Below are 16,082 nucleotides of genomic sequence, written 5' to 3'. Positions count from 1 at the left end.
AAAAAAGTTTACGTATGTTTTTAGTCCCATTTTTATTCATATTAAGAAACATATGCTGTGTTCTGTGTATATATGTATATCCTTACACGTAAATACACAAACGTACAGCATGCATCCACAAAAATATATGTAGTCATACACTGAATAAAGAGCTATAAAAAAGTATTATCCCACGTTTGCTACTTCCTTTTTAATTATATCTGTCCTTTGTCATTACAGAAATTTAATTTTTTTCCTTAATGTTTAAACAACAGAGCTCTACTGCATGGAGACCAGAGCCTTTCAAATATGCTATCAGATGCAAGGCTGGAAATCTCAATTATAGTGCAGCAGCCAGCTTAGGTTTCAAGCAAGGCAGATTGCCACTAGCAAAAAGAGAGAAGAGGAAGGTCATTTAAATGTCCTTGTACATTCAGTAAATGTACTGAATAAAGCCAGTATTCACTGCATGCTTGTTAATGTTCTTCTGTGTTGCAGCCATAGACCTGTAAGAATTTATGCTACTGTGTACTGCAGTACAACTAAAGGAGAATATCTCCCCTTTAGAATTATATCAGAGCCTCTTGCTTAGAAATGCATAATAAACACTCTTCGAAATCTAGGCAAGTCAGTAAATAAAAAAAATATAAAATATGGTAAAACTTATAAATTCAAAATTTTATTATGCAATTATAAAAACATACACAAAAATAAGTCTAGTACATTTCATGAGGAAGTGTTTACTAAAAACGTTTTATCACTTTTATGCACTAACCCTGATTATAATACTGCAGTCTGGCTCTTTTCTTTCCACGTAAACTTCAATAAGCAAATCTCCAGCCTGGGAGACCTAGAACATAAGGATAATTTACAAAAATTAGAATGTCTTATGAATACCTTAAATATTTTTTGTCTAATAGGAAAATGAAATGATTATTTAATACATGTTCTAGAATCTATTGCACATAAAATTCTCTCATATCCTAATCAACAACAATACTCCCAACATTTACGGTAAGGGGAAAAGCTGAACTGCATTTACTTCCATTTGACTGGTGAAAAGAGAGATCCTATCCTAACCCATTCAGGTAAAAATCTGAACTCTGACTAAGTATGACAGCTACATTTCAAACAAACTTAATACAATGTGCAAATATACATTCAAGAGTATGGAGACCTGACAAAAATGTATATTAATCCACATATAACAAATTTACAATAAAATTACCCTGTAAGGTAAGAAATTAACTTGTATTTTCTATAGAAACAAGTGTCCAGTGTTTATACAAAAATAAAACCCCGTAGGAGGTTGTCATAAGCATCTTCAAAAGAAAATAACTCAGGTCAGTAACAAAAATATTTCCTAAAACCTAATTTGTGACGATGACGATTAAGAGTACATGAAGAAGACAGGACCCAGACCTTTCAGTAGATGCACCTTTTTACTAGTAAGCCAATGTAAATAATTGCTATGAAAATTAATTTTAAACATAATAATTAGAGTCTTAATTTTGAGAATAGCATTCACATTGATTCTGTACTACATATTTATTTATATATTACTAAAACTCAGATGATAAGTAAAATCAATTGGAGCATATACAGAAAAAGCTATGGAGAAAATAATGAAAACAAGCAAGTTTTGAAATACATTTTGACTAATTTACAGAAGCTAAAGCTACATTTCAATGGAAAAAATAAATAGTAGCACTCAATTTTAAAGAACATTAACATTATGGAAAATAGTGACTTTAAAGTTTGTTTAGCCTCTGAGAATAGAAAAGTAATGGAAACATTTGTGAGGAAAAAAACATTACAAAGCTACTTTGAAGAAAGCTTCTTAATTATAGTGGCATGGACTCAAAAAAAAAGCTCATTTAGTTGTAAAATTTGCTTTTTAGATGGTGTTACAGAAGAAAAAAGGTTGAAAAAAAATGAAGCTGACATTTGATTTCCACTGGGCTCATTTAAACAGCCGTATGGAGAGAAAATGTGCTGTAAATTACAGCAGCAAACAGAAACAGCTGGCATAAGTATATGGTGGACGGAAAATGAAGAGCAGCTAATGAAAGGCCACCTGGAACGGAACTTCAGCGACATTTCAGACATGAGAACTTGCAGGGTTTCAGTAGAAATCTGGTCCAGTTGTTTACTGAACAGTCTCCACATCATCAGCCTGGAGATAGCAACCTATATATTCTAAATGCTTTAAGTATCTGCATCACTGGTTCTCCCACTGACATGCTTAGGTTTTGATATAACAACATCAGACTACCAGATGTTAAATGAAGAGGATTCTTAGACAAAATTCTTAATTAGCTGCTTGAGGCCTAAGTTGTCAGTCATCCACACTGCAAGAACATTTGGTCTGCACTATGTCATCAGTTTTAGGAGTAGCTGAAAGTCCATCCAAGAAAATTTCCAAAAACGAGCCCTCCTGCATAAACCCAATGTCCAATCTCTGTGCTACATGGGTTGCAGAGAAAGCATCTTGCAAACTGCTCGCAAGCTCAATGATGATAGCTAATGAAGGGGAGGAAATAAGCAGCTGAGAATATGAATGCACTCATTTTTTTTTCACAGAAATAATGAAAGATATTATCATAAAGAAACATCGTTCCAATGAACCATTTACTCTATTTCATTTTTTTTAACCTTATTTCAGGCTCTGTACCAGCAAATAAGATCATGATAATTAGCTGAGGTCTGACAATTCCTCATTCGTATTGATGAGGATGTGACAAGCATAAAATACTAAGCTGATTTAGCAACAGTGGGTTAAAAGTGGCTTATACGTCCTAGCCTGGGAAAATATAAAATACAGACAGGCATATAATCTAGAGTTATTAAATTATGAGTAATATGCACTCTGTACTCAGGACAAAAGTTATAAATGCATAATAACAAGAATAAAGAAGTTCAGGCTTTTAGGAAAAAAAAATATTTTGGGGTGGTTAGTCCCAATCTGGCCCTTTTGTGTATACCACAAAACTCAACAACAAAAGGCATTGTTAGGACAATGCTGAACGCTACAGCAAAGATGTTATATAATCTTTGCAGCCACCTAGATATAGTTTCCTCAGTGTGCATCAGGTAGTTGGTGCTTTGAAACGACAACAACTGCACAATCTGTAATCAGAATCAGGCACTTCTACATTGAACTAGTGCTAGGCATTAGACACATACATTTTACACATTACACATACATTTCAATACTTTTCAGAAAAATGTAATTTCAGTTGCCCCAGTTATATGAGGCATATTTGCTATAGAGAAAAAAACCAGCTTCTACAGCAATAGGCGTAAAGTGCTCCACAGCTTAATTCAGAAGGGAAAAATGTTCATAGTTGCAGTCAAATTGCCACAAATGGCAATCAGGCTCTGGAGAATAATACCAATGAGATGGAGCCCAAATGAGGAAAACAGGCTGGCACAGCAAAGAGAAGGCAATTCCTATTCCAGAAAATAGTTCAAACTTTAATTTATCAACCATGAAGACATATACATTTTGTTCCACTACTTATTCTGAAAATTAAAAATAATAAAATCCTGTCATCTCTGAGGCAAGCACTTCCAAACAACTAGGGTCACCTGAGTTGAAGCTCTTTAGCTTGATTTCTGGTTACTCTTTTTTCCAGGCAAAATAACACATATGAATTGTTTGGATAACAATTCAAAATCCTTTTGTAACTCAAACTCAACATTTTATGATGTCTTCTGATACTGACAGAGATGATTAATAAAATCCAGCACCTCAATCACAGAGTCACAGAACGGTTGAGATTGGAAGGGACCTCTAAAGATCAGCTAGTCCAAGCCCCTGCTCCAGCAGGGACACCCAGAGCACGGGGCACAGGGCGGCACCCAGGTGGATTTGAAGACCTCCAGAGAAGGAGACTCCACAACCTCCCTGGGCAGCCTGTGCCAGGGCTCTGTCACCCTCAAAGAGGAGAAGTTCCTCCTCACATGCAGATGGAACTTCCTGCGCTGCAACTTATACCCATGGCCCCTTGTCCTATCACTGGCCACCTCTGAGAAGAGCTTGGCCCCCTCCTCCTTATAAATGCTTGTAAATATAACTGGCTATGTTAAAAGCCTTCCTGTGATTGAACATAATTTATATTATAAAGTCTCTGAGACAGCACTTAATGAAGACAACAAAAAACTACCAAGAAACTTAGGAATTAATATGATCTAGTGACTAGCAGCAGGGTCATATGTAACAGCCTCAGTCAGCGTAGTCCAACTGAGACTGTGGTATATCATGTTTAAATATTTAGCACTTGTCATTTCCACTGGAGACTTTTTTTCCAGGGGACAACAAATAAATTAAAAATCTTATATGCATACATGTAAGACTAATACAATTCTAAATACAATTCTAAGTACATTTCTTTCTAGCCATTTAATTTCCTTCAAACCAAAATACGAAGTGCCATGTTCTTCAAATTTCTATCATTCTATTTGTTCAAGTATTCTCTCTGAAACTACAGCTTGTCAATTCTAGCAATGTGGGTTTTTTTAAGAATGTACAGGAAGAGAACTAATTTGACAGTTGTGTATAACAAAATAAGAATCTCTTTCATTGTTGCCTCCTAAATTTCATACCAGAAGACACTGCAAATCATCCATTTCTAGCTACGAGGTAGGAGGCCTTGTTTGAGTAGGATTTTTGTTTCATTCTGTGATACTTTTTTTTTTTTTTTTCTCCCTCAAGGATTCTAGCAATGTGTATGATTAGAATCAAGTCAGAGCCTATTAATGGAGCAGGTGTAACCAACCATTCAGAAAGGTAATTACTAACGATAAAGATTCCACCAAGAGCCAAATCAGGATAGATAACATCATGGTGCAATCTTTGTATAAGTCCTTCTCCTACCAGTTGTAGAGTTCCAAGGAAACAAGGCCAAATAGCCTTAATTTCTCTTGGAGGTTCAAATTTGAGTATATAGTTTAAAATTAATAGGACTAGGTTTGTCAGGAGCTGCAAGCTTTTTAATAATAGTAGTAACAGTAATAATAATAATAATAATAATAATAATAATAATAATAATAATAATAATAATAAAGAAAACCCACAATCTATTTCAGAAAGCCCACACGCTTGTTTTAAAAATGAAAAGAAAGTCCCTCATATCTTTCTTAAGTATACAGCGTTTCAAATAGGACAGACCACTCCAAGGAATTTTTACAGAGCTATCTGTGGTAGAAAAGAAAACCACTTCTTTATTTTCTTCACAGCTTCAATTTTACAAGAACTCACCCAGCCAGCAGTTGCTGCTACATTTATTCAATCTATTATTGCATCCCATCAGTCTATACCCAAACAAGAAGGGATTATGAGAAAGACGACTCAGGACAGCAATGCCCTAAATATGCAATTTCCATGTGTATTTGCAAAAACCCTTTCTTACAATGATGGCTTACAAAGTACCACAAAACAGTTCCTGCAAAGGAGGAAGGGAGCCTCCAGAGAAAGCATCACAGCTTTGTCTTTGCTGTTTTTCTTTTCCAGTTTCTAAAGCTCTAAGCTCCACAATTCCTGAAAGTTTCTTCACTACTTCAGACCTCTGAGAAAGCTCGTAAGCTCCCTATGCTTCCACTCACTTCTCTTACTTCATATAGGTTGGTGTTATTATTGAACTTACTAGTTTCTGCTTTAATTAGGGCTGTGCACACAGACTACTTTGCAAAATCACTATTCATGCCATCACTTTGCTGAGTTTTACCACACATGCCCATGACTCTTAACAGAAGTATTAATGTATACTTCAAGGTTTTAATATGCATGTTTAAAAATCAAAGAGAGGTTATCATTTTCACGCTTAGTGTTGATCATTTCTGCTACAATTTATGAAGTGTAGTAAAAAATGTGAGCATGATGTATCAATCTAAGTTATCCCAGTGCAGAGGCCACAACATAATTCCACAGTATAATTTACACAGAGCTGTTTTGTTTTATTAGCTTACACCTAATCTTTTCTTTTTTTCCTCCCAGCTCTGTACTTAATGCAAGTCATTACACAAATTCAGAAATTTACATTTAGAAAACTAGATATAGAATCCTACCAATAACAAAATGCCATTTGTTAGAATCTTTCCATACCTTTTCATACCTTCATATCTTTTCAATACTGATTTTTGCCACTTACCTGAGTGTCTTTCCACCTGGTAATGAAACTGTTCTCAATATCCATTTGTTTGACCTGGTCTTCATTGATCTGTTCAAAATTGATCATCTTTGTAAGTTATAGGAAAACCAATATAAAAACTAAACATAAAATAAGCTAACATACATACTACTGAAATACACTAATATAAATACCAATATAAAAAAAAAAAAAAAAAAAACAGAGGAATTCCTATAAAATTTGGTAGCAGCAGTTATGCAAATATTCTGTCAGTCAGATCATTTCATTGACAGGACGTTATACAATTTACCAAATGTATATTAAAAGACAGGGGAACCTACCATAACTCCCAAACAGGATATTTATTAACATAGAACAATAACCTACAAATTGAAAGTTCTCCCATAAATTCGTACTAACAGTAACTTCTCAGATTAGTTGTATTCAACTTTCTAAGGCCTGGGAATCAAATGTTTTTTCTCAAATTGTTACTAGAGATCAGACACTAAGACAGTAGTCACCAGCTTGAAGTTTCCTTACCAGCTGGAATGCTAGTGCCAGCAAGAGGACGTATGGGCACCACTTTGGAAAATGGTAATTTTCAACAATCCTATAAATATAGCTTTTCCTACTCAGGCTAAACTCTCTGGGAATTAACATTTAAAGATGACAAATAAAGAATAAAGTTAATTGAATAAGAAAAATTCAGCAGCTAGGCAAATCAGTTTAACCAACACCAAATAAAACCTGTTTGGAAAGTTTCATCATTTTTATTTGTAAGAAGATTTCAGTATTTTAACATTTCTATCAGCAAAGTAATTAGGAAGGACACTATTTTATATGAAGATACCTACATCAAAAAGTTGTACATAATTTTTAATTAGATCTTCAATTACATTGACTTCTTCACTAGTCTGGCCTTTAGTTTGAAATAAGCATGAGGAAAACACCATGGCTAGATTGTGAGGGTTCATATGATTGATTTCAGAACATTTCTGCACCCTGTTGAAGGAAAAATAAATCTATTTAGAAAGCTCCATTGTTCCTCCAGTTGTTCAGAGCTTCTCTACAGAATATGGAGTACGTTTCAAAAAGAATAACTGCATTGAATGAAATGACCAAACAATGCTACTTTTGTTATGTGTACCTGATCTCCCATCTCATTATAGAAATGAAAATGCATATTTTCAATGTGCATCTCAAGTAATATAAAAATTATTTGTTATATTATATAATAGTACCCTGCAAGCTGGTGATCTAAGATCAGACAAAAAATGGAAAGAAACAGAATCTTTTTTTTTTTTTGCTTCCATTTTTATCATGAAGTTTTCATATTAGTTCTATTGTTTATGTAATATGTCTTCTTCGGGAAGCAAATACTTCAAAATATCACTGAATTTTGGCTGTTACATGAATACCAACTACTTTCAGAATAGCTATAAGAGCATGTAAGTATCTCAACTGGATATGCTTAGAAACATCTTTAATTGCAATACTTACTGTAATCATTATCCCAAGAATAGCACTAATCATTTCAATATTTGCATAAATAGTTTTTAAAGGACACCTGCTCCTTAACAGCTTTCCCTAAACATAGTAAGCCTTAAAGTTCTGCCTGTTCTCTACTCCCCGCTTTGTGAGGAACAAAGTAACTTAACTTTTTCCCTGCACGCTTACACCGAATATATCTACGTCTACCTATGGCAGTACCAATGGCTATTACTATTTAGACACGATCCTGCAGAATCCTCAAAGCTGCACTTCCTGCTGCTTTTTGGATTTAATAATAAGATTTCTTGTTTGTCCCAGTATGTATTTTGGAAATTTTCCATAGCTACCTCAGTTGTAAAATGAAGCTGTGATGAAATATTGCAAGGATAGTTAATTCTCAAAGTCATTTGGTGCAACACAGTTCATAGAGAAGGACATTGATTTTGAAAATTCTTTCAATCTCGGGAATCACTTGCAACAGTTCTCTAGAATACCAGCAGACTGGGGTAAATGGTCTCACATAAAGAAGCTTCTTCAAAAATTATCCCACTTCAACATAAACACTGGCAGCCCTCTCCCATTGCTCCATGCAATGGATGTTTATAGATGCCTACTGCTGAAAATTCAACTGAAACATTAAAACAATATAAATTAAAGGGAGCATTGTCTAGAATCTATTATAATTAATCATGGCAATTGTTTAAGCTGCATTCTTGCTAGCTGATAGAACAATCCACATTTCATTAATGCTAGAGTAATACTAAGAGTGGACTACAAGCATTTTTCTGCTACAGTGCCTTATTTGCATTGACCTGTAAAGGTGTTCAATTAAAGCTGCCAAAGTTGCTCTATTGACCGATGGAAGTGTCCGAATAAAAGCTCCGTATTTCCTCACACGTTCCTTTTCATTCTGTGTGTCTGCCAGAAAACAATAATCATTGAGCATTAATAACACTGTACAATGAAAACCAACAGCAATTCTCGTTAACTACACCAGCAACATCTAGTCATTTTAAAATTACAATTTACCCAATCAACCCATTCTTTATGAAGACAATACAGACAATCTACAAAGTCTATTATTGTACACTATATATATATATGTATATATAGTTCAGGAAAAGAACAGCAACAATAAAGAGCCACATTCTGCATTCAAGTATCATTTGCTATAGTCTAAGACTACATCAGGAAAACAATTTTTAATCGGCATTGTGTGTATGTGTATGCGTGAAAATACGTCTAAGAATTTCCAGAGTTGAACAATGACAAGCTGTTTTCATCTCATCAAGGCTCAAAGTAGTTTGAAGTTCTAAGCATGTAAGACTAATATGAGCCAAATAAGAGAGAAGGAGTGGCGTGTTAGTTGCATGAGAAATAGAGCTCGTAATAGAGCTGAGCAGGGGCAGCCAATAACAGCAATTCCAGCCCTGAGAAGGATAATGTCTGAGACACTCTCAGAGCTCTTTAAATTAAGCCTGCCTCTCTATGTTGCATAGAGACCATTGCATAAAGACTGGAGAGCATTACCCTGTGCAGGGCAGAAGCACAATTCCTAATACTGAAAAAGGAAAAAAAAAACTTCTTTATTTGCCTCAAATTTCTTAAAATGAAAGCTAGAGAAAAGATCCTCAGCTCTTTCAGGTGATTGCTAGAGCTCTCAGTCACTGAATTCCCTGTGTTGTGCATTGGAAATTGGATAATTGGAAAAATAAATAAGCATAAAAAAAAAACCTTACAACAACAGCAGCAGCTTCAAAGTCTTCAACTCTGTAAATTTTGTTTCGCTAGGGCATCTATCTTCCTAAGTGTTTTGGTCTTCCTACAACTACTTTGGTGTCACTTATCCACAACAGAGCAGGATTAAAGCCGAAGCCAAATTTTAATCCTACACACAAATCAGAATGTTAAATCAGCAGGACACCATTATGTACTTCCACAAAAGAGCTAATTTAAATCTGAGCTGTTATATCTCCAACTTTTGCTGATTCCTGATGAGATGAGAGCAATCTTGTGATGAGTAAATACATTCTTAATACTCTTCTCTCCAGTTTTTTCAAATTGAGGTGAAAGATCAAAAACGTGCAATATTCATACTCGAATTCCCCAAGCTCATAGTGGCTCATATTAAAGCAATATGTATATGTTTAAATTTAAGCAAAATCAAAGAGAAATGTCATTTTAATCATTCTTTCTATAGCAGAAGTTAGTCATATGGTCAACAGGCTTATACTATTTCAGATCACTAATGCAAAAAAGTGAAAATGTTGATTTTTCCTGTGCATTGCCTATTGCTATTCTACATACACAACTCATCCCCTGTAAGGTGTTACGCCTCCAGTTCACACACAGAAGTTAAAATAATGAATGAGGAACTGCCTGGTATCCCATTAGAAACCAGTGAGAAAAACACCATTCCCATGATATAGGCTGGCAACCTAAACATGGGACTATCTTCCATCATTCCACAGCACAGTTTATGAGCTATGAGGAGCTTTTGCTTCTTGCATTATATACATAGTGCAATACAAAAACATAAAGATTCCTAATTTGCAGGAATACTATAAAAAACCATAATGATTTAAGTAATGAGTAACTGATTAATGTGTTAGCTCTTGATTTTGTTCTCAACCATTGAAAGGCACACATCCTCATGTTATAAACACATTTAAGTTATACTTTGGGTTGATGCAGTAATGTCAAATTCTTTCCCATTAAATTCACTTTTCTAAGGAAACAAAAAGTAAATAGCAACTGTAAATAAGTCTACATTATTAATGCACCTGTCAGAAAAGTTTTATAAAGGCCTTTACAGAACATAAATGTCAAAGCTGTAACCCAGCTATCATGCAGATGACAACCTGGTAAATATTTTTCTGTTTCTTGAATTCTACCATCAATATTCCATGAAAAACTGATCATCCCTACTTAGCCTGATAGAACTAAAACACAATGAAATATTGTTTTACTCACATATTGTCAAGCAAATATCATTACTTTTTCTTATTACTCTGATTTGCTTAAAGGCAGTAGATTTCTGACATATGAATCTACAGCAGTCAATCTCTTTAGACAATTTTCCCCACTAGTGTCTGTGTAATTATTTTCTTGATTATAAAAATACCTAGTTTATGTCCACATAAGGCAAGCAATAAACAAAATCCTTAAATTTGAGGCTGAAAACGTGCATAAGACTTGCATTGTATTCAGAGCTTTTGAACATATTACCTAGTGCAGAAATCCAAAAGGGGTAAAGTTCTTTAGTGAGAAGTGCATCATCTATTTGAGAAAGAAAACTCTTCAGTACATCAGTCACATCTTCAAGCTGATGTCTTCCAGCTCTTAGTTTAACACTTCTTGCATCTTTTTTGAAGCTTTCAAGCAACTCAGCCACATTGGAGGAATTGCCATTCTTGAGATAGATCTCTTTGCTACCTAAACCTAAATTACAGAAACATATAAATAAATGAGTAAAACGTTGTTTTAAAAATTTGAAACTTTATTATACAGAAAGCATGTCTGCCTGGCAAACAGATTGTGATTGTTACCACTGTATAGAGCATGTGATATTATCATATCCTCAACTTTGTGAGAGAAAAACTCTGACAAGTCTGCTTACACCCACCACAACTCTTTGTAAATACACTGATCATAAATGTTAATCAAGCCTGACTGCAAATTTAGCAATACTCTACATACAAGTTCACATCCAGATCTCTTCAGGACTTTCTAAAACCATAGTTTTCAAAAGTATAGTAAAGGAAAATAGTTTTGCTCACTGGTACTGTCTCTGTGCACACAGCACGATTGCTTTCAAACCAGTACTCCCACACTTTTCATCCCCTAACAATTAACTTGACTTGAGACTCAATAAAACATTATTGTATTCATTCAATCTGACATACTCCATTCTTAGAAGTCTCAATATCAGTAAAAATGATTCCTTTTTTGTCCTGTTTTCTATCAGGTTCAGGAAGCTACCAGAAAGACATCAAGAATGAACCGTTATTCTTATATGCAATCAGTCAAACTCCAAAGCTCGAACACAGGTTAAAAATCACAGTCAATAACAGAAACAAATGTTTGTTTGCTTTTTGTTTTAGTGCTTGTGGAAGCTTGGTATGGTTGTGCACTGTGTTTCTTTTTTTTTAGGTTTGCTTCTTTCTTGGCAGGAAGGGGAGGAAGAGGAGAGAGAAGATGCTTCCTACCTTCCCCATTTTGCTTGAGAAAAGAAAATCATATTTCCCACAAAAATTTGCCTTTGTTGTGTACTAATCAAATGAAGAATTCTGCCCAAGCTTAGGCATTTTCATTCTTCTGCCAGCTCCCTTGCACTCTAATGTTCACAACTGCTCCTTTTCGATGCTGTTTGTGGTATTAACTTTAAGGAACAGGACTTGGACTCAAGAGAGTCCTGCACTTGTAGGCCACAACTAGTAGCAATCTTTATGATGACAGCAAAAACAGGCAGTATACAAATAATTCCTCACACAAATAATTCCTTCTTAACATCTTCAGCTTCCAAATGAACATTACATGCAGCAAGACAAAAGAAGATTTAAAAGACATTATAAAATTGAATTTTAACTTAAAACACATCTAGTGATAATTCTAAGTGGGAAATATTATTATGAGGCTTTAACATTTCAGTGCATGAAACATAGTAATTCTTATTGCTAATGACAAAATGAAAAAACTGCAAATTATTTTTTCTTTATTTCAGTCAGAAGTTATTCACTTAAATATCCACTTCACCAGCAATGAAATACAAATTAGGCTTTCTTATATTGGCAGAGGTCACAGAAAGCATTATCATGACAACAGACTTGTACAGAGTTGATAAATACGCAGTGTTTCACAGGAGGACTGATTAATTCTCAGCAATACAAAGGACAAAGACATCATCTATATATGTTCTAATACTATGGAAAATTATGCTGATGATTATTACTTAAGCAAACACCGAGCAATTATATTTCTTTAGGTCATTATGCTGAACAGAAGCCCGCGTAAGGCTCAGCACAAGTAGCACGGTCTATACAAGTTTCCCGAAGATATGTTGACCAATCCAGGTCACCATAACCTGATCACAGATAAATTTTGGCTGGATGTGTTCTGCCATAAGGCATTGAACTCAAAGGCTGAGCCACATCAATCAGGAAAATAAAATATAAAAATAGGAAGGAAGAAAACTTAGTGAGTTGCCTCTCCCCAAACTGCTAACTCTCCACTGCACTGCACTATACTTTGATATCACATCCACGAGCAGCAGAGCTAATGGGAGACACAGTTTTAGTTTATGTTTGCATAAATCCATTCAATGAGATTTGATGGTGTGGCAGCTTAGGTATTACACAAATGATCCTAAGTTGAATAAAAATCTGCTATACTTACCATACTGTGTAACAAATGCTATGCAGCTGCTCACTATAATAGGAACATCATTTTTGCTGAGCTGCTGATCTTGTAAGGCATTGCCATCAGTACCTGCTGCTTTTTCAATTGCAGTATACCAAACCATGAAATCCAGCTTCGTATGACCATGGATGAACAGTGTTCTGCAAGATTTAAAAAATATTTTGAAAACAGATATCTGTTGTTATCCCACTATAAAACACAGTAGTTGTCAAGAAGAAAATAATAAAAATCAAATTCAAGGTTTTAAGGAAATATTTGGAATAAAACACCAAGGAACCTTCTTCCCCAGAAAGAAGTGGTGGAGTTTGCTTTTTACAGCACCCTTATTCTTCAGCATAGAATTACTGTACATTCATGCATTCAAGTAACTGTTAAGCAGGAAGCACAGAATTACAGACAACTTTCAATATAAGAGAAAGCTTTCTTGTTCTCACTTTTTTGGCTTTCACATAGTTACACTGTTCTTCACTATTATTATTCCTAAATTGGCAATGGTGAGGATTGTGATTTAGAATTGACATTTAATTGCTTCGCACTTTCTTTTTTAAAGCACACATTTATACATATTACTATTTTCTTTTTCTACAGAACAGCAGCATTTTCATTAGAGTACTATATAAAAAGAGAAAGTATCAACAGATTTTTTGTTATCCAAAAAAATATGATATGTAAGGATGCAGGATATGTTAGTTGAAAATATAAATACATCTAAATAAAAGAAAAGGCAACTCTGCTGTTTACCAGTGAATAGATATTAGAGTAAGTGAGAAGAAATAGTGATATTAAAGTACAAAGCTAACTTAAATGCCTTGTATCTGTATATTTTCATGGAGATATGAGTCTGAATCACGACATATATACCAATTATCCAAAACTGAATATCCATCTTCCATCTTCCTCTCAATGGGATTACTACACCAATTACCAAGAGACACTTTTTTTTCATTATTTTCTAAAATATGACAAAATGCAAAGATAAACTTTGTTTCTGGAGTGGCAGGTTTCTTTCAACTGACAAAGAAAAGGAGTAGGAATTTCTTCAAGTAGAAATTGCACAGCAGCAACAGTCATGAGCAGAGAAGCTGATGGGAAAACACAGACATGAGAAATCTTGCTTATGATGTGGAATTTCACTTGCAAAAGAAGGTAATTAATTAATTTTTAAAACATATTATCTTTTCCCAGGAAAAGATCTCCAGAAGAGTCACCTTGGAGACAATTTCAACATCAGAGAGGCAATTTCAACATTTATCACAAAACCACAAAAGAGGAAATGAAACCAAGCCGAGACCCAGTTCTGAATTCAGTCAATTCACTGCAGAACTGGCTTGGAAAGCTCATCTCAAATCCCACCTGGCCTTTCCCTTGACAGAGTACACCTAGAATATATATAAACCACGCATGAAAAGACAACACTGCATAAATAAGAAGTTTAACTATCTCTTCTGTATAAATTTTTAACACTTCCAGGTAAACTAAACAACAATTTTTTCCTACTTGGAAATAGTTTGTTGACATCGCTTTCTGAGCACCTGCAAAATGGTTTAAAAATAAAGAGGAAATGGTCATCAGCAGGCATGTGGAAAATTCCTCAAACCTCACCAAGTCTTCTACAGAACTTCAAATATTAAGAGACAGCTTTGCAGCTCTAGTCTCTGCTATTCATGTTCATGTCATCACCTCTCCCACAGTCTTCAACAGACAGTAAAAGTAAATACCAAAGGGTTCAGTAAGAAACATACCTATTACCAAAACACAGAATTTTATTAAATGCAAGGCTTAAGATTAAACAAATAAGCATCTGCTGAAGTGTCCTGATGTCCCATTCACTACATGATCAAGCAATCTAAAGTCAAGAGCACTTTTCAGCTTGTAAAAGTAATCATCTTTGAAAGATTTTACTGCAACACTTATAAAGCTCTACATTTCCTACCAATCATCCCCAAGCCAGCTGCTGGTGGCTTTTCATCTTGATCATGGACTATCACTATATCCTTCTCCATTGGTAGTCAGATGTGCAACAGTGCAACATTTGCTGGCCTATGTTTATCCCATCTTCACAGGCATATTCTACAAAGTACAGTGTTTTTTGCCTGTTTCTGAAAACTTTGTTGTACAAGTCTGTATTAGTAAAGTAGTGATATTAAGTGATTCTGGATAAGGGCTATGAGGAGGGAAGAAGGGAAACAGCAGCACAGCTCAGTGTCCTCGGGGAAGTTTAGCTAATAGTCTACAGTATATGAAAACTGAGAAAATAAAAAGATATCTGATACTATCAAATCATTTAAGAAAAAACAACTGCAACTAAAGCACAGAAAAGTCACTGATGATGAGAGATATGTAAGAAAGGTCAGCAATATTTCTTCAGGCATGTTAATGGTACATCACTTTAGACTCCTAAGTCCTTTTACTCAGTATTGGTTGAGTCTTATTTTCAGATTACCTATGGATTCCAGAATTTTGTGGTTATAATTGAATTTTACAATATATCTTATTGCTTTCATCAAAGATTTAACCAGAAATTGCTGTAATTAATGAACCATCAGCATAAAGAAATTGTGCCACTATGCAGGGAAGATTTATTACCTCTTATAAGAAAGATCTAACTACAAGAGAAGTGTAACAGAGGTTAAAAATAAAAATAAAATAAAATAAAAAAAAAAAAAAAAAAAAAGAAAAAAACACTAAACCACTCTCTGGATTACACTCACTTGCACCTAAGAGAGAGTTTAACACTTGCAGCAAAAATAATGAAGGAACATTTGAGTGCTGTCTGGTCTGCACAGCTGCTTTTCCTTAGAGTAGGAGACTAGATATTTGGCATTACCTTGCATATATTGAAGATATATTTATCACTGCATACATTTTTTTCAGATAATTTTCCCTTCTTCAGTATAAAATCAGGTCCCTCTATTGAGCTCTGTGAAGTAATAGCAGTTACACTTCTTCACCCATCTACTAAAGAACTTTTGTTTGGATGACAACAAATAATCCAGTATCATTAATCATATGCTTTGAAAATTTGCTTAATACATAGGAAAATTGAAGGGAAAATGAGAAACT

At 34.6% G+C, this 16,082-nt stretch overlaps 1 protein-coding gene across 1 annotated transcript in view; it reads right to left on the bottom strand.

The window, feature by feature from the left end:
- Nucleotides 1–16,082, bottom strand: part of ARAP2 (ArfGAP with RhoGAP domain, ankyrin repeat and PH domain 2) — a 105,326-nt gene that overhangs the window by 25,269 nt on the left and 63,975 nt on the right. Inside the window, exons 19-24 of the mRNA XM_026037803.1 lie at nucleotides 12,996–13,159; nucleotides 10,830–11,042; nucleotides 8,414–8,519; nucleotides 6,965–7,112; nucleotides 6,132–6,200; nucleotides 755–829 (exon numbers count right to left, since the gene is read on the bottom strand). Of these exons, the coding sequence (XP_025893588.1) occupies nucleotides 755–829; nucleotides 6,132–6,200; nucleotides 6,965–7,112; nucleotides 8,414–8,519; nucleotides 10,830–11,042; nucleotides 12,996–13,159 (775 nt within the window). The remainder of the gene's footprint in view (nucleotides 1–754; nucleotides 830–6,131; nucleotides 6,201–6,964; nucleotides 7,113–8,413; nucleotides 8,520–10,829; nucleotides 11,043–12,995; nucleotides 13,160–16,082) is intronic.

The sequence above is a fragment of the Nothoprocta perdicaria genome, unplaced genomic scaffold (assembly GCF_003342845.1).
Source record: "Nothoprocta perdicaria isolate Ctin4 unplaced genomic scaffold, notPer1 scaffold_2, whole genome shotgun sequence".
Taxonomy (NCBI): domain Eukaryota; kingdom Metazoa; phylum Chordata; class Aves; order Tinamiformes; family Tinamidae; genus Nothoprocta; species Nothoprocta perdicaria.
The sequence above is the reverse complement of the archived record's forward strand: the minus strand, read 5'-3'. Positions and strand labels throughout refer to the sequence as shown.